Source organism: Schistocerca piceifrons, chromosome 1, assembly GCF_021461385.2.
Source record: "Schistocerca piceifrons isolate TAMUIC-IGC-003096 chromosome 1, iqSchPice1.1, whole genome shotgun sequence".
In the NCBI taxonomy this organism is placed as follows: Eukaryota; Metazoa; Arthropoda; class Insecta; order Orthoptera; family Acrididae; genus Schistocerca; species Schistocerca piceifrons.
In genome coordinates this window covers 1160783743-1160807431 of record NC_060138.1, presented here as the reverse complement: position 1 = coordinate 1160807431, position 23689 = coordinate 1160783743, and the positions used below count along the sequence as shown (strand labels likewise).

At 42.4% G+C, this 23689-nt stretch overlaps 1 protein-coding gene across 1 annotated transcript in view; it reads right to left on the bottom strand.

Annotated features, from left to right (window-relative positions):
- Nucleotides 1-23689, bottom strand: part of LOC124778806 (glutamate receptor ionotropic, kainate 2) — a 1316354-nt gene that overhangs the window by 734490 nt on the left and 558175 nt on the right. Inside the window, exon 4 of the mRNA XM_047253669.1 lies at nucleotides 5876-5896. Within this exon, the coding sequence (XP_047109625.1) occupies nucleotides 5876-5896 (21 nt within the window). The remainder of the gene's footprint in view (nucleotides 1-5875; nucleotides 5897-23689) is intronic.

Sequence of the window (23689 nt, the reverse complement as noted above, 5' to 3'; positions counted from 1 at the left end):
AGACGCTCAGTAGCTCGGTACGGGCTTTTGTTAAAGTTTCGAGAACATATCTTCACCGAAGAGTCAAGCACTATACTGCTCCCTCCTACGTATATCTCGCGAAGAGACCATGAGGATAAAATCAGAGAGATTAGAGCCCACACAGAAGCATACCGACAATTCTTCTTTCCACGAACAATACGAGACTGGAATAGAACCGATAGAGGTACTCAGGGTACCCTCCGCCACACACCGTCAGGTGGCTTGCGGAGTATGGATGTAGATGTATGGACTGGCCTCCTGTGTGTCATCTGATAGCCGGTGACAGTAACAAATGATGAATCACTAACATTACTAATCCCTCAGTATGTCTGCATCAACCCTGCTGCTTTAGAACACCGTCATTTAGGATATTACATTTTTTCCCCAGCGGTCTATTGTTATGTAGTATAAGGGAATGAGACCACTTAGCTACGTCCAACAGATTCTAGACATAATTTAAATCTTTTTCAAAACTTATTCTCTCCATTATCCCACTCAAAGAGAAAGACACACACACACACACACACACACACACACACACACAGAGAGAGAGAGAGAGAGAGAGAGAGAGAGAGAGAGAGAGAGGGGAAAGAAAGAAAAAGGTCCTGTGTTTGATAATGAGAGCACTTTGAAAGTTTAAACAAGCTGTAATCGTAACTTCATTTTCTAAACTCTCGCTGATAGCCCCACAAAATAATGAAAGGGAAACCGTTTAGCGCTTACTAAATGTTCATCGTCCATGCAGTGAAACTTCATCGGGTAGCATGAGGTTCTAATTTATTATTTCATATTAAATTTAATTCGTATGACACGATTGAGTGTGAGTCTCACAAGGAGTAGTTTTAGCCGCCTGTCTGTAAGTTCTTTCAATAGGATGCCACTTCGGCGACTTAAGCGATCTTGAAATATCCCAGTAATCCTTCCGGGGTAAAGGGGACCTACAGTTTAGGGTGGAATTCGAATCACGTGTTTTCCCTAGTTAATTACTAATAACTCTATTTCCTACGCATTTACGGACAGTATACACATATACTACTGGAGGTATGTAAACAATTATGTAACTGATGTGAAGCTTCCTGGCAGATTAAAACTGTGTGCCCGACCGAGACTCGAACTCGGGACCTTTGCCTTTCGCGGGCAAGTGCTCAGATGGTAGAGCACTTGCCCGCGAAAGGCAAAGGTCCCGAGTTCGATTCTCGGACGGGCACACAGTTTTAATCTGCCAGGAAGTTTCATATCAGCACACACTCCTCTGCAGAGTGAAAATCTCATTCTGGAATTATATAACTGTACGAAACGCAGTTCGTTTCTTTGAGAAAATGTGGCTTGGGGTTACTGGTATTTATTTATGAGAGTTGTTGAAACGAGTCCCATTTTCCTGAATGCACAACACAATGTTCCTTGTAAAAGGCATTCAAACGTGCTGTATACTTGCAGGTGTCAAGAAACGACAAGCTTCTGCAATGCACTGACTGAAGTCGTGTTATGTAAGACTGTAGAATACACCCTTACACTGCCCTATAGGAGGCATGTCGGAGCGCTAAATATGTCTGGCCTGCCACGGATGTTGATTGATAAAGAATAAACATGGCATCCTTATCCAATGAGTGATATTTGCCGATGCTTGCTGAATGCCAACACGATGTCAGCGAAGAAACCATTGTTAGTTATGCTGTGTGCTATCCTGGTCGAAGTGCCCCATAAGCCGTTACGTTCTTGCGTGATGAACAACGACTTCGAGAAACAACTAGTTTGAAAATGCGCGGCGGTAATAGACACAGACCAGGAATAAGTGGGGATATGGAAGTGTTTTCACTGGAATACACCAAGATTCTCATGTCAGCTTACGAGAACTTGTTACAGTCACTGGTATCAGCTTTACACGTGTGTAACGAATAGAACGCGATCACACCAGTGCCAATGGTTAGTCACTCGGCAGCTGCCTGGGATTCATTACAAACGGTGAATTACTTCCTTCGAATAATTACACCCTACACGTCTTTCAAAGTGTTAGGTTTTCTGTTGACCATTTGCACATATTATGATCCAGTGAACCCCCATAATATGTATTACTGGGCCATTTATAATTCTGGGGGGTGGTACGTCCTGTCGATCTTTAAAGTAATTTTCCTTTAACGTATGGTGCGGAATCCTAGGAGGTGAAATCATCGACCCACATTATTCCGTGGTTACTCAGACAGGTGGAGGGGTACGTCATGTCGATCATTTAAGTAATTTTCCTTTAATGTATGGTGCGAAATCCTTGGAGATGGAATCATCGATCCACATCAGCCCATGGATATTCTGACAGGTGAGATGTACACTCATGTTCAGAAAAGACAGAACACCTTGAACGACTAGAGACAGGACGTTAATATTCGCAGGACATGTACATTAGTATGTTCTGCAGAAATGATTAGCATTTCAGTCACCTCGGTTCAGCATGTGTCCCGTTGCCTAGTAGGTACAGGGTCTGCCACAATTCCTCATAAATCGTTCCATGCGTGATGGCATCGACACGTATAAGGGACGAATGGCGTACTGTGGTATAAAAAAATGGTTCAAAGGACTCTGAGCCCTATGGGACTTAACATCTAAGGTCATCAGTCCCCTAGAACTCAGAACTACTTAAATCTAACAAACCTAAGGACATCACACACATCCATGCCCGAGGCAGGACTCGAACCTGCGACCGTAGCGGTCGCGAGGTTCCAGACTGAAGCGCCTAGAACCGCTCGGCCACCCCGGCCGGCTCCTGTGGTATACCCATCCACGCTGTGGCCGGCTCCTGTGGTATACCCATCCACGCTGCATTCACGCGGCTTCAGAGGTCATCTGTGATGGTTGGCATTGGGTCACAGCATTGCAACTATCGTTTCAACATATTCCAAGCAATTTCAATTGGTGGCAAGTCTGACGATGTGGCAGGGCAGGACAAAAGGCTGACATCCTGTAACAACAAGAAGACACGTGTTTGTGCAGCAACATGTGCCAATGCATTGTCTTACTGAGAAATGGCGTCTGAAGTGTTATACAGGAAGGGTATGGCTGGGGGTCCCAGGATGTAGCTCGTGTAGCTCACCACCTGTGATCTGTGGTTGTACCCAACAGCACCCCACACCATAAGGCCTTGAGTTGGTGCTGTGTGTCCTGTGCGAATGCAGTCGCTCTGATGCTGTTGCCCTGTCTGTGGCGAACCAAAATACGGCCATAATTTTCAAACAAACGGGACCTGGATTCATCCGCAAACACTATCTGATGCCATTCATGTCCCCAGTGACGTCATTTCATACACCATTGCTGTCCAGCATGTTTCTGCTCATTCGACAAAGGTAGGCGGAGAAGTGGACGACACGTACGTAACCCATCCCGTAATAAACGGCGACAGACTGTTATCCCTTATAGTGTAAGATGTGTTGTACTGTTACATTGTTGTACCAGAGCCTACGAGGACGCAGATCTGTCCTGCGACGCCATTCGGATAAGGAATCGACCTTCTCGAGGGGGGGGGGGGGGCGAGGGGGAGAGGGGGTTGGTCTCATTGGTGCTACCTGACATATCTCGTCCTGCTGTATCGCCTTCTGTGAAGCATTCTGCACACATACGAGCTTCGGTTTATAGGGACAAAGAGAGCCGCAGGCAAATTTTACCGGTAGGAGGTGTTGCGCCATAATATCGCTGATCTTGAGCTCGTGGGCCGATAGGGCTCAAATACTAATCATTTCTCCTGAGTACACTAATGTACATATACTGTGAACATGAACGTCCTGTCACTAATCGTTCAAGGTCTTCCGTTTCTTCTGAACATGAGTTTATATACATAGAAGCGCCAAAGAAACTGGTATAGTCATGCGTACTCAAATACAGAGGTACGTAAACAGGCAGAATACGGCGCTGCTGTCGACAACGCCTGTATATGACAACAAGCTTCTCGCGCAGTTGTTAGGTCGGTTTCTGCTGTTACAATGGCAGGTTATCAAGGTTTCAGTGAGTTTGAACGTGGTGCTATAGTCAGCGCACGAGCGATGGGACACAGCATCTCCAAGGTAGCGATGAAGTGGGGATTTTCCCTTACGACCATTTCACGAGTGTACGGTGAATATCAGGAATACGGTAAAACATCAAATATCCGACATCACTGCGTCCGAAAAAAGATCCTGCAAGAACGGGACCAACGATGACTGAAGAGAATTGCTGCAGAATTCAATGCTGGGCCATCAACAAGTGTCAACGTGCGAACCATTCAACGAAACCTTGATGACTGCACGACACGAAGCTTGACGCCCCGCCTGGGCCCCTCAACACAGGCACTGGACTGTTGGTCAGTGGAAACATGTTGCCTGATCGGTCGAGTATCGTTTTAAATTGCATCGAGAGGATAGACATGAGTGGGTACAGAGACAACATCATAAATCCATGGATCCTGCATGTCAGCAGAGGGCTGTTCAAGCAGGCTCAGTAATGATGCGGGGTGTGTGCAGCTGGAGTGATATGGGACTGCTGATACGCTTAAATACGACTCTGACAGGTGACACGTACATAAGCATTCTGTCTGATCACCTGCATCCATTCATGTCCACTGTGCATTTCACCGGACTTCGGCAATTCCAGCAGGTAAATGCGATACCCCACACGTCCAGTATTACTACAGAATGGCTCCAGGAACACTCTTCTGAATTTAAACACTTCCACTGGCCACTAAATCCCCAGACATGAACATTATTGAGCATATCTTGGATGCCTTGCAACGTGCTGTTCAGAAGAGATCTCTGCCGTGTTTCGGCACTTGTGCGTACTCGCGGGGTCCTACACGATATTAGGCAGTGGTGCCAGTTTCCTTGTCTCTTCATTGTAGCTTTCAACGAAGGCAGTTTATGTCTTCAATTGACACTTAACAAAAAGGCACAAAGTGAATGTATTGTGATAGCATCACATTCAGCTTGGGCTATCACTGTAGTTAAACAGGGTAAACCGGTGATTAACGATATAAAACAGGGAATCTTTCACACAAGCATAACCAATCGTTTGAAAAAAAAAAAAAAAACCAGTATTGCAGTCATACGTACTGTGGTGAAGATCTATGCATACAACTACCGCACTGTGTGCTGCACTGTTAAAAAGCCAGACTCATTTGAATAGCTAAACTTACAACTAAAAGCATAATCGAATATTAATATCTACTTCTCATAATGAAATATTAATTAGAATAAAATAATTTTGAAATTATTGTGAAGATTATAAAATTAATTGCTGAAATACAGTTTAAAAATAACTGGCTTGTATTTATAGAATAATAAAGAGTATTTACATTGAGAAAGAAGTGTTGGAACGAGCTATGAAAGCTAATAAGAATAAATTAGAAAATACGTGGGATATTATCACTATCTCCTTTATTTAAAACTTATACCTAGGTACTAAAGCTGTAGAATAATACTCGCACAACTTTGAAAGCGAGAAGCAAAATATTAATTCAGATAAAGATTATTACGGTATGAAATCTTATTATTGGTGAAATGGCATTATGTTAAGCAGATAATTTTAAGAGATTATTGATTTGTAATGAAACGTTAGGTACTGCGTTTTCTGTTACATTACGGCACTTACAAAACTATATTGGCGGTATTACTGTGTATGAAGCTATAAGACATAATCTTCAATGACAATTTAATAACGATAGTACTGCAGGAATACTTTACCTTTTGTAGAGTACCATTTTTTATTCATACACTGAAGGAATTAGTCCATAGCTACAAAAGAAGCCGATTAAAACGATCGAAGCAGACTACAGAGGATAACATGAGTGTTTAAGTAAGCAATAAAAAGTGGAAATATTAGTTCTGGTTTTCTCTCTAACCTTTCGTGCCGACAAGATCAGCTGCAGAAGGAAAGAAGTGTGTTGTTAATTTTAGGTGTAAACAAATATATGTGGGAAACAACTGATAATGTAAATAACATACATGTAAGTAAAAATAGAAAATATAACAAATACAACTAAAATGCTGATTTTTGAGCAATAGAATGTCCCAGAAAGATGAAATATAGGGGACTAAAGATTTTATAGTGTCAAAATTTAGACTAAACATTTATTTTAAAATATTTATTGATTGCTAAATTACAGTCAAATACGTAGATCGAGCGAAAACAAATAACTCGTTAGATATTAATAATATTACAGAGTACACCTATTAGTTCTACAATGGAACATACTGTGCAGCAGTTGCGATCACTGATTCCTTGGGAGAATGGCACTAGTTATTACCGTGACCAACAACACTCAAAATGCAACGAATTTTTTTGGAGAGTTAGTGGTATTATGTGAAATAAATTTAGAGCTTTCCTTTACACACAATAGGAGTCCATATTTTAAAAAATCAAACGGGAGAAGGATTATGAGATAAAACTTGTTTGTAACACTACTAGATAACCCACATTTTCTGAACCATGAAAACAAAGTCATTCAACGTACGAAACCTAAGCCATTCAGTTTATTAATTGAACCGTTGGCAGTATAAAGTGATTTTAACCTTTTTGCCATACCCACTTCTGTAATCAGTAAACTTTTTTTGATTGAGTCACAAAGGCTGAGTGTATGCATTGATTTAAATCAAACATGAAAGTTGAACCAGAATGAGATTTTCACTCTGCAGCGGAGTGTGCGCTGATATGAAACTTCCTGGTAGAGCACTTGCCCGCGAAAGGCAAAGGTCCCGAGCTCGAGTCTCGGTCCGGCACACAGTTTTAATCTGCCAGGAAGTTTCATGAAAGTTGATAATTTGTTTTGGCTCGGAATTCGAACGGCAGTCTCCTGTTTACTAGGCAGATGCGCTGACCATTGCGCCATCTGGACATAGTGGTTATAGCAACTGCATGCCTCCCGTCAGGCCCAAATTCTCAACTTATCCGCACACTACTAATGTAGTGACTCTTGCCCATTATCCTCACTGCTCGCGGCATCAACACAAGAGATTATTGGCCGTCCTCACCTTAGATATATTTAAGTGGCGTCTGTTCTTTCAAACATGTCAGAAAGAGCAGACACACTGTTTTCACTAAGAGTTACATTGTAGTTTATGAAAATTTAAAATTTTTGTTGTTTTTGTGTGCTGCATCTCTTCTTGTGTTTGGATGATGTCTAGAGAATGGGTAAGTCGGTCCATCTTGTTTACTTGTTACCCTGAAACTAGTTTCGCTATAACTTTTCCCTAAAAATATACAGATATAGATAGATATGTAGTGAAATTTTGTTTCAAATGATTTTATATCTAGAGCATTTAACACATTTCTATAGTCTACCTTTACCTGTTTCACTGTTTTACTATGTCAGCATTATTAAAGATACAGTGAAATTTAGTTTCATATGGTGTTGTAGTTAGTTTCAATTAACCCATTTCAGTACCGTACCTTTATCTGTTTCAATGTTTTACAATATCAACCCTGTTAACATGTGTTTCGCTTTACAGTATGCCATCTGTAACACTGTGACTATCGTTATTAAATTTAATTTGTGACATTAAATATATTTGATACTACAAAACTGTAACTTAATAAACACTATTTTATACATACAGTCAAAATGTTGCAACCATATTTATACCAATAGTATAAAACGAACTCATTTATAATTGCTGGTGAAAATTTTTACTTTTCAGGTGTCAGAGTAATATACACGAACAATAATGATCCGTTGGTAACAATAGATATTTAAAGGTACAATAAAGTTTTTGCATATACCACGAAATTTTATTCTTGGGACATTACACGTTCTAAAGCTCACACAATAGGTTAGATAAAAAATGCAGCTATCAAAATCTTACCCTCTTCTGGTTAAATTTCTGCGGACGGCCGATGGACGGCAGCGTTGCTCCCACTTTTGTATTATTACTGCCACAACGCTGTCCTCCAAACAGTGTTTCAACTTATCCCATTGTGTAGCCGTGAGTTCCATTGGTACGCCTGTTAGTACTATATTTCCATTCCATGGCGGTTAATTCCCTTCGAGCTTGCACTTTTGTACGTTTCGTGCATTTGTCTGTAGTGAGAAAGAAAAGGCGAGAGGCAGCTGACTTTTAGTTGTGTACACAACGTCCAACGAAGCTGGTTTTTAAATGTGTATACAACGGCCGTCGACGTTCTCGCTTCATTCATCAGAAGGTATACGACTGGCAAGTAACTTAAACAACAGGTATCTGATTGGAAATACAGTAAATATTTTACAATCAATTTGAATGAAACTACATCAAACTGCCTCATGATTTAAAGTTCCATCAGTAATAAAAAAAAGTCAAATAAATATAATAAAACACAAAAAAATGAAAACCACAAAACGTATTTCCTTATTGTGCATTTATTTCTTCATATTTAATCCATTAATGTGTGATATACTTGCTATTAAGGAATTTTTACAGATGCGCTCTTGAGTTACAGATTTGAGGAAGACCAAGGAAAAAATATTTTACTTTTTGCGAAATATGTTTTATTTCCATTCTAATCTCGCTACCTTTGTTGAACAGAACAGTACTTCCCTGTACAGTTTTCGAGGATATAACAGCTTTTGACATACCGCCGTGGATGTCAGAATAGTTCGTTTCAGATGGACTGGTTGATTCGCTCCCCATCTTCTCATATGCATTTAATAAAAATTTCGCCCAACAGATAACTGTTAGGACAGGGGTGGCTCTAGCAAACTTGAGACATGTGTGTTGCTTCTCACACGAGTGTCAGATAATGTGAACATCTACGAAATGAAACAACGGCCCTCATCAGTTGCTATTTAGTATAAAATTCCCTGCTAACATATGATCGAATAAGAAATTATTACAAGATTATGTCGATTTCAAGACATGCAGAGAATAAGAAAACTGACAGTCTGACACTTGAATGTCCTGGCAAAGATCGGATAGTTTATGTGAGTGGGATAAAGGATACTTTATGCGAATGCCAGAAGAATGGAAAACAACACATGAAAACAAGATCGCTGATCGAGTCCTGAATGAACCTTCAGTCACCTCGAGAAAAGCATAAAATTCGCCGAACAGAATCGGTTCTAACAACACGCCTATCAACTTCGGTAATTCTCATACCTTACTCGCTCAAGTAGCAAATTCTCAGTATATTTTGCAAGTCTGGGGTCCTGCGAGTACCGTGATTTGCTGCAGACTGTAACACATCCGCTAGAACGGCTGCTCTCTACATCTGCAGATGTCGTCGTTTTCTCAGGACCCCCAAACGAAGATTAACGTCCTGTGTTTCCGGACAAAGTGTATCGTTCTGAGTCACCAGCTGAAGTGTTCTGACGCAACACAAAGTTATTTCTCGTCTCTACGTCCTCCCGCAATCCCGATGCACCTATTAAAAAGGGTCTGCAAAATGGCGGCCGTTCATATTTTTGTTAATCTCTCCTCTTAGTAAACGCTTTACGGTGTTAAACAGTCGTTTCGCTCCCACGTATGCAGTTCTGAAACAATTCGGAGTCAACTGAACCACATAAAACAGTAAAGAGAACGGATCAGTGACAAGGATAGAGAGAAACTCAAAAAGTTCCATTATTACAGCCGTACTTCAGATTTCTGCCACGAGAGAGCAGTTATGAGCAGTTAGGCAAGATGGCGACAAGCGCCGAGGAAGCATATTATGTTGTGCTGGATATGTATTTACATGAGTCTGCCATACCAGTGCAGCGAAGATCCACCAACGGCCATCTCCATTCGGTAACGGTATGAGAAGTTTAAAGCTTCAGGTACCACTACAAGGGGAAATCATTGGGTCGACCTGCACCGAGTGAAAAACGCTTGACCACTTGTGGATGAGTTTAGCACGCAGTCCAAAGAAGTCGACAAACAGAGCAAGCAGTGAGATCTTAGCAAAACGACTGAAGCAGAAGCCTCACCACTTGTAACTGCTACAAGCACTGACTCCGGGTGATAAAGTCAAACGCTTTCAATTTCCGGCCGGTTGCAACAGATTATGAAAGTATGGAAGCAGATGTGCTTCATGCGAAACTCTTATTAAGTGGCAAAGCAACTTTTGTTGTTGTTTTGAATGGCGTAGTAAACAAGCATAATGTGAGAATCTGGGAGGAAGAGAATCTCCACGGTATAGTGCAGCAAATTCGAGTTTCACCAAAAGTTAATGTGTTAAGTGTAGTCTCACGATTTAAAGTTTACAGCCCATTCTTCTTCAGCGAAAAGACTGTTAAAAGACATGTCAATCTGGACATGGCGGAAAAGTAGGACATGCCACAACTGCAGACCAACAGCGTGGATTTAGTCTTCCAACAAGATGGTGCTCCACCTGTCTTCCATCATGACGTTCGTGAACTCTTGAAAAATGAAACTGAGAAAAAGATGTATCGGTCTTGGTGGGGTTGAGGATCAGAAGTACATGTCTCCACGTTTCCCGACCTAACCCCAAGCGAGTTTTTTTATACAGGGTTACGTGAAAGCTTTAGTGTTTACACGCAGTACCAACAAACATATCAGAACTACAAGCTCGCATTAAAATGCTTTCGAACAGATTGATAGAGCCAAGCTGCAACGGATGTGGGTAGAACTTAATTATCGAAACGTTTTTGAGTTTTCTTATTTGTGTGCAAAACCCTGTGATACTATGCCAAATAATACCAATGTGGCGCTCCCTACATTACGTTTACTTGGCAGTGTGACTAGTTGCCACACAGTCAGTCTCCTCACATCACACCACACTTTTTGAAGAACATTATGTCTTATATTTTAATATATGACTCAGCTCTTAAATCACTGTACATCTTTGACGATATGTTCTTCATGTAAGTACTATTTGTTTTACACTCGTTTACATTAATGTAAACTTTCATTAGATAAAATATTTAATCTGATATATTCATTTTAGGTAATTACCTCACCTTCTGATGAAGTCACCCTTAGAGGTGACGAAAGCTGGTCAAGGTATATAGAAAATCTATGCAACCGGCTGGCAGACTTTTACATATTTTCCAAACAATATAGCCACAACAAATCTATGGTCGCTTCAGTTATTTATAATAATTTGCATTTATAATAAACTGCTTAACCCTGGTAATCACTGACGATGCTTAAAACAAACGTTAAATATTTTACTGTCGGGAATGGAATTCTCCTATACTAATGACTTTAAATCACTTATGAGTGATACATAAGACGTGGTAGTTCAGCAATGGATTGACGCGTATCAGGTGTTACCAGTGTACCAACTTTGTTCATAGCTATCTAATGGTCAACAAATGTACGTACTCATTTTCTAGCTTTTAAATTCTCGTACTCCTCATCTTTTGAACCACCTGTTCCAAAGTATCGGTATGCTAGGAACTGGATCTGGCAGTATTAGCTGTAGCTCGATTTCAGGAAGGAGAGCCGTCAGTTAGAAATATGTTAGGCGCAAGGTGATTCCTCTTATCTATTGCTTTCTTACGTTCGAAAAGCGGACGATTAATTGATCCTCACCACTTTGCACTTATGAAATTATCAGTGGCGATCAAGAAGTTTCCATTCCAATGCAACACTAACCCCCAACCTATGTGTCGGTGGCTGTATATCCACTCCAATGAGGTGACAATAGTCATGGAGTACCTCCTAATAACGTGCCAGACCTACTTTTACCGGCGTAGAGCAACAATTGGCTGTCGCAGGGACTCAATAAATCGTCGGAAATCCCCTACAGGAATACTGATCCGTATCGCCTATATAGCTGTCCATGTTGTGCACGAACTGACCTCTCGATTACGTCCCATAAACATTCGATGGGATTCATGTCGGACCATCTGGATGGACAATCATTCCCTCGAACTGTCCAGAATGTTCTTCAACCAATCGCGTTCGCGATTCAGTCGTGTTGTTGTTCAGTTGTGATCCGGTGACATGCCGCATTGTCTTCCATAAAAATTCCATCGTTGTTTGGATTGGCTGAAAATAGTCTCCAAGAGGCCGAACACAACCAGTCAACCATCGGTTCACTTGGACCAGGCAAGCCAGTCCATTGCATGCAAAAACAACCCACACCATTATGGTGCCACCGCCAGCTTGCACAGCGCATTGTTGACAACTTGGATCCATGGCTTCGCGGGGTCTGCAACCCACTCGAACTCTAAGCTCTTGCCAACTGAAACTGGGGCACATCTGAGCAGGCCACGATTTTACAGGCGTCTAGGTTCCAACCGATATGATTACGAGCCTAGAAGCGGCACCGTAGGCGATGTCGTACTTTTAGCAAAGCCACTCGCGTCCGTCGGCTGTTGCCTTTGCCCATTAATGCCAAATTTCGCCGCACTGCCTTAACGGATACGTTCCTCGTACACCCCACGGTTGGTTTCAAGCAGTGTTGGTTATTAGCGCTGACAACTCTACGTAAAAGCCGCTGCTGGCGTTTGTTAAGGAAGACCATCGGCCACTGACTGCCCATGGTAAGAAGTAATGCCAGGGATTCCAAGCTAATTAAGTAAGTGTAGACCAGATATGGCTCAAATTAAATGGTACTGTATCGATAGCAATAGATAGATTCATACCGCATAAGTTAATAAGAGATGGGACTGATCCACCATGGTACCCAAAACACGTCACAACACTGCTGCATAAGCAACGAAAAAAACATGCCAAATTCAGAAGTTAAGTTTCACGGAATCTCGAAATTTAGTGCGGACAACAATGCGAGATGCTTTTCATAATTTCCACAATAAAATATTGCCTCAAAATATGGTAGAAAACCCAAAGAGATTCTGGTCGTATGTAAAGTACACAAGTGGCAAAAAACAGTCAATACTGTCACTGGGCGATAGCGATGGAACTGTTACCTATGATGGTGCCACTAAAGCGGAGTCACTAAATACAGTTTTCCGTAATTCCTTCACGAAAGAAGACAAAGTAAATATTCCAGAATTCGAAACCAGAACAGCTGTTACCATGAGTGACATAAAGCAGATATCTTAGGTGTTGCGAAAAAACTCAAATCACTTAAGAAAGGCAAGTCTTCCGGTTCAGATGGTATACCAGTCAGGTTCCTCTCAGAGTATGCACACACAATAACGCCTTTCTTAGCTATCATATAACCACTCACTTGACGAAAGGTCTGTTCCTAAAGACTGGAAAGTAGCACAGGGCACACCAATATTCAAGAAAGGAAATAGGAGTAACCCATTGAATTACAGACCCATATCACTGACCTCAATTTGCAGTAGGATTTTGGAGCATATACTGTACTCGAACATTATGAACCACGTTGAAGAAAATGACTTGCTGATACATAACCAACACGGATTCAGAAAATATCGTTCGTGTGCAACACACCTAACTCTTTATTCCCATGAAGTAATGAATGCTGTTGATAAGGGATCTCAGATCGGTTCCACATTCCTAGATTTCCAGAGGGCTTTTGGTACCGTTCCGCACAATCAAATTGCATCCATGTGGAGTATCGTCTCAGTTGTGTGACTGGATTCGTGATTTCCTCTCAGAGAGGTGACAGTTCGTAGTGATAGATGGTAAATCATCGAGTAGAAGAGAAGTGATATCTGGCCTTCCGCAAGGTAATGTCATAGGCCCTCTGCTGTTGCTGATTTATATAAATGATATGGGTGATAATCTGAGTAGCCCCCCTTAAACTGTTTGCAGATGACGCTGTGATTTACCGTCTAGTAAAATCATCAGATGATCAATTTCAATTACAAAATGATCTAGAGAGAATATCTGTATGCTGCGAAAAGTGGCAATTGGCACTAAACAAAGAGAAGTACGAGGTTATCCGCATGGGTACTATGACAAATCCGATAAATTTTGGGTATACCATAAATCGCACAAATCAATTCGATTAAATACCTAGGAATTACAATTACGAGCAACTTAAATTAGAAAGACCACTTAGATAATATTGTGGGGAAAGCGAAACAAAGACTGCGCTCTGTTTGCAGAACACTTAGAAACTGCGACAAACCCACTAAAGACACAGCCTACATTACACTTGTCTGTCCTCTACTGGAATATTTCTGCGCGGCATGGGATCCTTACCAGGTAGGATTGACAGAGGACATTGAAAAAGTGCAAAGAAGGGCAGCTCGTTTCGTGTTATCGCGCAATAGGGGTGAGAGTGCCACTGATATTATGCGCGAGTTGGGGTGGCAGTCACTGAAACAAATGCGGTTTTCTTTGCAGCGAGATCTGTTTTCGAAATTTCAATCGCCAACTTTCTCTTTCGAATGCTTAAATATTTTGTTGACACCCACCTACGCAAGGAGAAATGATCATCATAATAAAATAAGACAAATGAGAGCTCGAACGGAAAGATTTAGGTGTTCCTTTTTACCACGCGCCATTCGAGAGTGGAATGGTAGAGAAGTAGTATGTAAATGGTTCGATGAACCCTCTGCCAGGCATTTAAGTGTGAATTGCAGAGTAGCGATGTAGATGGAGTAGAATTTGATATTATCGGCACACCCTTGACGCTGTGGATCTCGAAATATTGATCTTCGTAACGATTTGCGAAATGGAATGTCCCATGTGTCTAGCTCCAACTACCGTTCCGTGTTGAAAATCTGTTAATTGCCATCGTGCAGCCATAATCACGTCGGAAGCTTTTTCGCATGAATCAGCTGACTACAGATGACTACAGATGACAGTTCCGCCAGTGCACTGCCTTCTTATAACTTGTGTACGCGACACTACGCCGTCTGTAAATGGGCAAAAAAATGTTCAAATGTGTGTGAAATCTTATGGGACTTAACTGCTAAGGTCATCAGACCCTATGCTTACACACTACTTAACATAAATTATCCTAAGGACAAACACACACACCCATGCCCGAGGGAGGACTCGAACCTCCGCCGGGACCAGCCGCTCAGTCCATGACCGCAGCGCCTCAGACCGCTCGGCTAATCCCGCGCGGCTGTAAATGTGCATATTGCTATCCCATGACCTTTGTCACCTCAGTGTGTATGCCGTGCAATGCCCTCAAACGAAAACTTTTCGATTGCCTCTTATAATATCAGTTGGTACGTTTTTGATGTGACTTCCCATGACGTGAGCAATCGCTATAGCACGGTACGCTGCAAGTGCTACTTGTTATGCCGTTAAGACAGCGGCTGACGTGAGCAAATTAATCAGCTCTGGCCCAAATGTGTTTTTAAGCGTGGCAGACAAAGCGGACAGATAATTATCATTGCCAGGAGCTGTAATTACAGGGCGTAGCTTAGTGATAGTGAATAATGACGGCTACACGACATATTGAAAACTGTCCATAAATCACACGAAAGTGAGCAGCGCCCACGCAGCTGGCGAGTTATAAATCCAGTGAGTGACAATGAATCACCTCGTCGGTGTCAGCGCGGGCTACGCGCATTTCGTTTTACTTCCATATCTCGGTTTTGTACCCCCTTTTTTTTTTAGCTTCGTGCTCTTTCATGGCACTGAAATACGAGTGAAAAACGCTTGATTTACTGCCCCCGGCGAGACAAAGTTACGCTTCTGTGGTGCCAAGGCGGGCGGTGCATTCGGAATGGCGGAGAGATACGGCCAGCAATGTGGCGATGGTTTACAACGGTTATGGTGCTGTGTAGGCGGGCGTTATCAGCGGCAGTCGTAACGCATGTGCCAGATATCGGTTTGGGCTCAGGCCAGTATTCTTACAGATAAGCCGCAAAACATCAGAAATTGGCTGCAATATCGTGTAGCAGAAGTCACAGTGATGAACGGTTTTCGGATGTTTTAGAACTGATAGGTTAAATACAACGGGTTCTAGTTTCACTGATGTCTTACGAAATTGATCTTTTATTTACATTATACATACTTCAATGTAGTGCTTTGAAACTATTACAGAAAGACAACTACGAGTGTAAAAATCGCTGTGTTTCGGTTAGGACTGCACATGAATGTCTCCGCGTTTGTCCGGATTTTAGGTGTGGCGTAAGGTGGACAAGTTGGGTTTAACAAAGTGACTGACTGTAGCCATCATCCTCCAGTTTAGCATTACTACTGTACATCTTTGTGCCGTTAGCTAAAATGCCCCATGTTGCCTTTTCTTTCTACGGGGAAATAAAGCGGTTGAGAAAACAATAGCATTCGGTGAGAAACGTGTTCAGTGATAAAAACAGCTTAAATTAACCACAGTTTGAGAGAAAATCTTTTGTGTCGAGGCATAACTGTGCCAGACCAATATGAAAAAGTTGAAGACGTAGTTCACTTGAAGATGAATATGAGCATCATCCCAGCAGTTAGTCAACGCCCTATGGAATTTCCACTCTCTCTAGCAAAATTACATCGAAATTTCACATATTGACTTCAGCTTTTCACTGACGTGAGACCAGTCTGTTGTGTTATATGCTTCTCTAAGATTTGACGAATGCTAATTTTATTATAGTGTTTTGTGATCGGATACCGTTCCGGACGCCACAGTCATCGAAGATAATGTAAGAGTGAGAAGAGCCATTTATCTGTGAATCGTGTAAAATGTTTCCTGTATGTTATCATATGTTAACTATGTTCCGTACCCTCTGAGGCGGAATTTGGGCATTAACACAGAATTTGCTAAACGATGGCGCGTAACCACCTAAATATCACACTCAGGCTGAATAGCGTACCAGACCACAGTCATTAATCCGCTACGCGAATTCAGTCCGGATTTTGTTCACATGCCTGTCTCACTAGCAACTGCACTGCCAGTTACGGTGTACGAGCAGATCAAATTTTAACATGTTGAAAGATACTCTTATACATGAAAGACTGACTTGTAGATTTCGATCCTAAGCAAGACATTATACAATTATCTATATTTTATCTTTACACATTTATAGTCATAGCATATAATGATAACTTCTGAGAGTTTTTCATTTATCCGCCCAAAAAACTTGTTAGAGGATAATGGCACCCGAATATTAATAATCATAGCATATAATGATAACTTCTGAGAGTTTTTCATTTATCCGCCCAAAAAACTTGTTAGAGGATAATGGCACCCGAATATTAATAATGATTCCCAGAAACAATTAACAGTAATGGTAGCGCACGTTTGAAAATGTAGCTAAAGGCAGTAAGATGTGTTAGGAAGCTAATAAATGTAATTTATTCGTATACTCATGTGGTAGGAATTGTGTAATGGACGTAAACAGTGACGTGAAAATATCGCAGCATCAAAAAATTAATGTAGACTTAGAGAAAGCTTTTGACAATGTGGACTGGAATACTCTCTTTCAAATTCTGAAGGTGGCAGTGGTAAAATACAGAGAGCGAAACGCTATTTGCAGTTTGTACAGAATCCAGACGGCAGTTATAAGAGTCGAAGGGCATGAAAGGGGGGCAGTGGAAGGAAGTGAGACAGGGTTGTAGCCTATCCCAGATGTTATTCAACCTGTATATTGAGCAAGCAGTACAGGAAACGAAAGAAAAATTCTGAGTAGGAATTAAAATCCATGGAGAAGAAATAAAAATTTTGAGGTTCGCCGATGACTTTGTAATTCTATGAGAAAGCAAAGGACCTGGAAGAACAGTTGAACGGAATGGGCAGTGTCTTGAAAGGAGAGTATAAGATGAACATCAACAAAAGAAAAACGAGGATAATGGAATGTAATCGAATTGAATCGGGTGATGCTGAGGTAATTAGATCAGGAAATGAGACACTTAAAGTAGTAGATGAGTTTCGCTATTTGGGGAGCAAAATAACTGATGGAGGTCGAAGTAGAGAGGATATAAAATGTAGACTGGCTATGGCAAGGAAAGCATTACTGAAGAAGAGAAATTTGTTAACATCGAGTATAGATTTAAGTGCCAAGAAGGCGTTTCTTAAAGTATTTGTATTGAGTGTAGCCAGGTATGGAAGTGAAACGTGGACGATAAATAGTTTGGACAAGAAGAGAATAGAAGCTTTTGAAATGTGGTGCTACAGAAGAATGCTGAAGATTAGATGGGCAGATCACATACTAATGAGGAGGAATTGAATAGAATTGGGGAGAAATGTGTGGCATAACTTGACTAGAAGAAGGGATCGGTTGGTAGGAAATGTTCTGAGGCATCAAGGGATCACCAAATTAGTACTGGAGGGCAGCGTGGAGGGCAAAAATCATAGAGGGAGACCAAGAGATGAATACACTAATCAGATTCAGAAGGATGTAGGTTGCAGTAGATACTGGGAGATGAAGAAGCTTGCACAGGATAGAGTAGCGTGGAGAGCTGCATCAGACCAGTCGCTGGACTGAAGGCAGAAGGCAACAACAACAACAACAGCACTCAAATTTCGGGTTCAATGGCTCTGAGCACTATGGGACTTAACTGCTGAGGTCATCAGTCCCCTAGAACGTAGAACTACTTAAACCTAACTAACCTAAGGACATCACAAACATCCATGCCCGAGGCAGGATTCGAACCTGCGACCGTAGCGATCGCGCGGCTCCAGACTGTAGGGCCTAGAACCGCTCGGCCAGTCCGGGCAGCTCAAATTTGGGGAATGTATTTGCTAGGCAACCTATGTAACATAGTAATATTGCAAGATCACATCTTAAAGTAACTTCGAGATGAGCCATTGCAAATGTGAAATACCGGTACATTAATAACCGGCGTAATCGCCTAATACTGAAAACAAGTATGCAGATGTGGTGTCACCGCCAGACACCAGACTTGCTAGGTGGTAGCCTTTAAATCGGCCGCGGTCCGTTCGTATACGTCGAACCCGCGTGTCGCCACTATCAGTGATTTTAGGCCGAGCGCCGCCACACAGCAGGTCTAGAGACACTTCCTAGCACTCGCCCCAGTTGTACAGCCGACTTTGCTAGAGATGGTTCACTGACAAATTACGCTCTGATTTGTCGAGACGATAGTTAGAATAGCCTTCAGCTACGTCATTTGCTACGACCTAGCAAGGCGCCATTACCAGTTACTATTGATGCTGTAAAACATGTACTGTCAAGAGCGATGTTCACCAATTATGGATTAAAGTTAAGTATTCCAGCAGCTACGTACTTTATTTGCTAGTCTCAATTACTTTGCCTGTTCCAGACCTCACGCCAGCCTGCGTGAGCTTAAACGCGTGCCTTTCGGCTTCCTCCTAGTGGATTGGATGTCTTGCCAGTCCACAACAGCAGAAGTGCGTGATTTGTTTTGTGCAGGTGACGGGTGTCAGTTTGTGCCATGGAATGTCTTGGTCGCTCATTACAGGGACAGTTACTGCTGGAGTTGTCGTCTGATGATGACTGGAGACCAATCTGGTGATCGAGCAGGTCAACGCAACAGGGCGACACTCTGTACAGCATATTGGGTTTCCTGTTGGAAAACAGCCACTGGAACGCTGATGAATGGCAGCAAAACAGGTTGAATCACCAGACCTATGTACAGATTTGCAGTCAGGGTGCGCGGGTAATCGCGAGAGTGTTCCTGCTGTCGTACGAAATCGCAACTCAGACGATAACCCCAGGTCTAGGTCCACTGCATCGAGCGCGTTGACAGGTTGGTTGCAGGCCTCGAATGGGCCTCCTCATAGCCAACACACGGCCATCACTCGCACCAGGGCAGAAACAGCTCTCATGGAAAACACAAAAGACCTCGAGCCTACCCTCCAAATGAGCTCTCGCTTGACGCCACTGAAGTCGCAAATGTCAGTGGTTTGTAGTCAGTGGAATGCACTCTACAGGGCTTCTGGCTCGGAGTTGTTCTTTAAGTAACCGATTTGTAACAGTTCGTTGTGTCACTGTGGCGCCAGCTGCTGCTCATATTGCTGTTGCAAATGCAGTACGATGCGCCAAAGCTATACCGCGAATACGATGATCTTCCTTCTCAGTTGTGTCAAGTGGCCATATGGAGCCCGGTCTGCTTGCGATCGTACATTCTCGCCACTACCGCTGCCATCAACCGTGTACAGTGGCTACATGCCTGCCAAGTCTTTCTGCAATGGAGCTATAACAAGACCTCGTTCAAATTGGGTGAGGCGTTGATAATGGAGTCTCTGTCATCTTTTCTTGGCTAGCAAAACTCACCACGTCCAATCTCAAAGGTAACTATCGCTCACGACCGGCGCCACTCTTATGCGACTGAATAGTCAACATTTCTCAGATGTAGAAACATGCCTACCAACTTTCGCTTATGTCGCACAACTTCATCTTGGAATTACAATTTCTTGTGTCAGTGTATAATTGGACCAATCTGTGGGGTGCATCCAAAGAAGCTGGAATCCTTCTAGTGCCATATCGATCGCAAACCCTCACATTGAGCTGACCGACTCTGCGATAAAAATTTCGTTCGAGTATTCAGCCTTCTAACTGGTTCGATACGCGAACCCACGAGCTGCTCTCCAGGATGTATTTCAGTCTCTGCCTACCTCTACAGTTTTCCCCTTTACAGCTCCTTGTATTACCACGGAGGTTATTCCCTGACGTCTTAACAGATGTCACACCATCACGTCCCTTCTTCTTGTCAGTGTTTTCTATTGTTCCTTTCCTCGCCGTTTCCGCGGATAACTTCCTCATTGCGTGACTTTTCAGTCCACATTTTCAAAATTCGTCTGCAGCGTCACATCTCAGACGCTTCGATTCTCTTCCGCTCCAAATATCCCACATTTCATGTTACACGCCATGCGCTGACGTGCTCCAAAAGTACAATCTTAGAAATTTCTTCTTCAGATTGAGACCTATGTTTGATAGTAGTAGGCTTTTCTTCGTTTTTACCAGTGCTTGTCTGCTTTTTATGTCCGCCTTACTCCGTCCATCATGGATTATTTTGCTGCCTAGTTAGCAGAATTCCTTAACTTCATCTGCTTCGTGGCCATCAATCCCGATATTAAGTTTTCACCGTTCTCATTTCTGCTACTTCTCATCACTTTCGTCTTCCATCCATTTACTCTCGTATATTGTTTACAAATGAGACTGTTCGTTTCATTCAGCAAATCCTGCAATTCTTCTTCACTTTCACTGAGTGTAGCAATGTCATCAGTGAATGTCATCATTGATATCGTTTCACTTTGAATTTTTACTCCACTTTTGACCCTGTCTTTTATTTTCGTCATTGCTTCTTTGATGTGTAGATTGTACAGTAGGGGCGGCAGTTATTTTTTAATTCTAGTAACCGGTTCCCAAATCAAAATTCCGCAAATCACCTAACAGTGTGTAGTGGAGCGTACTTCTGTTTCCATTAACTGACTCCCCCGTTTTCCCCGTTCCATTTGTGGGTGTTGCGAGGGAATAAACACCGTCGGTATGTCTTTGCATAAGCTCTAATTTCTGATCATTTCGCGTGACGTATTTGGAAGTAATATGTTGTCGGAACTTTCCCGGTAAGTGGTGTCTCGAAATTTCTGTGATAAATCTCTCCGTGATGCACAGCGCCTCTCTTGTAACGTCTGCCACTACAGTTTGTTGAGCATATATGTAACGCTCTCGCATTCCCGTGGCGAAAAATGCCTCTCTTCGTTGGATCTCGTCTACATCTTCTATTAGTCTTACGTTATAAAGTTGACAAACTGACAAGCAATAATGAAGAATCGGTCGAACAAGTGCCTTGTAAGCCACTTCTTTAGTGGACGAATTATATTTCTTTAAAGTTTTCCTAAGAATCTCAGTCTGGCACCTGTTTTTCCTACTAATTGTTCTATGTTGTCAATGAAGTTACTGTCGTTTCGGACAGATACTCTTAGATATTTTACAGTAGATTCTGATTCCAGCAGTTTGTCACCAGTAGTGTAGCTGTAGAGTAATGAATTTCTTTTCCTGTGTATCCGTAATATGCTACATTTATTTACGATTATGGTCAACTGTCAGCCCCCGCACTATTCATCAATCCTCTGCAAGTCTGACAACGTAAAGTTACTGCCTTCTTGAGTTGCTACCTTCTTATAGACAAACGCATAGTCTGCGAGTAGCTTTAATGAGCTTCCGACACATTCAACTAGATCATTTATACACACTGAACAGTAGCGGAGTTATCACACTTCCGTGGAGTACCCGTGAAGTTATCTTTCCATCTGTCGCTCTTGTTCCGTTAAGAGCGACGTGTCGAGTTCTGTCTGAAAAGATGCTTTGAATCCAGTCGAAAATCTGTTCCGATACTCGGTAAGGTCGCATTTTTTGACAGAACGTCAGTGCGGGACGGTGTCCAATGGCTTCCAGAAGTCTGAGAGCCGACGTCTACAGCACTTTGCATCTCGTAGCGCAAAAGCGCGAGCAGACTTTCGTAAGATCTCTGTTTACGGAATCCATGTTGATTTTTACAGACGAAATTTTCGCATCTCGTAGCGCAAAAGCGCGAGCAGACTTTCGTAAGATCTCTGTTTACGGAATCCATGTTGATTTTTACAGAGGAAATTTTCGTTGTCCAAAAACTTCATAATAAGGGCGCATAAGACATTCTACAACACACTGATGTCAACAATGTAGACCTGAAATTACGTGCAACCTACGGTCCTTCTTGAGAACGAGAATGATCTGCGCCTTTTTCCAGTCGCTAGGTATCCTTCGTTGCTCCTGCGATCAACAATAAAGTGGTACTAGTCTAAGCGACGATCTACAGACCAGGATCTCCGAAATGTATAGCAAATTTATTTAATCATTTCGTCCATGCCACTTTACTAGCCAGAAAGTAAGTTGCTTCTGCAATGCTTATTATAAGCAAAAACGTCTTTGGGAGCGGCACTGTAGAGGCGCCTCTGGAAGCTAATCAAAGTAAAGTCATGGTACAAGTATTTGTGTAGGCTCCCGCTGTTCTTGCCCGCACTTGTCAATAGAGACAAACTCAGTGGTACATTTACGGTAGACGAAGTAGAGGCACAACTTCAGACACCGAATACCAGGAAACGTGGTCAACGGCAAATACTAGGCTCATTCAGTAGCATTATCCGCACCGTAACCGTTCGTGCCCAAAGATGATGAAGATCTTCGAAAACCGAAGATCTATCTGCCTGTCAGTCTGCTGTCTGCGTTAAGGTTCTCGAGTGTCTTCAGGAAAGGGCACAACTTGTGGGGCTTTTTGGCTCACACTACAGGAAAAGTTCGGTCATCGTATTCCACTGCCGCTTTAACCACGGATGGTTTCGGTCTGTTTCGCACCAATATATATGTATATATTTTCCGTCATAGGCTTGGAATGTTAGTCATCAGTGAATATTTGAGGACATTTTTCATTTACTAAAATAACGCTACTGCAAATTGTAGCATGTCATGTATCAGAAACTCGCTGAGTGGAACAATTCCGAAAGCCACAAATAAAATTACGGTAAGAAACCGCTGAACTTCCCGAAAAAGCAACCTGACCAACAGAACATAGGAAATACTTTAGGGCGGTGGTGCACTAGTGTAGCCACAAACATGATCAATGACTGGCTGCAGCCGCAGCTACTACGACCATGACCTATGGTGGCTGTGGCTGCAGCTTCTTTGACCAGGTGCAGTGACTGCCCATGACCACTGTTACTATGATCATGACCAACTGATGGCTGGTACAACTACAACGAACTGCTGGCTACTGCTGCAGCCACTACAACCATGACCAAAGGCTGGCCATGGCCACAGCTTCAACGACCATGACTAGTGGCTAGCCATGGCTCTAGCTATTACAGCTGTGGCTAACATTTGGCGGTAGCTGTAGTTAATATAACCATGACCAGTGGCTGGCCATAGCTGTACCTACTATGACTATGCCACGTCCACAGCTGCTGCGACCATGACTAATGTCTGCCCATGGCTGCATCTACTGTGACCATG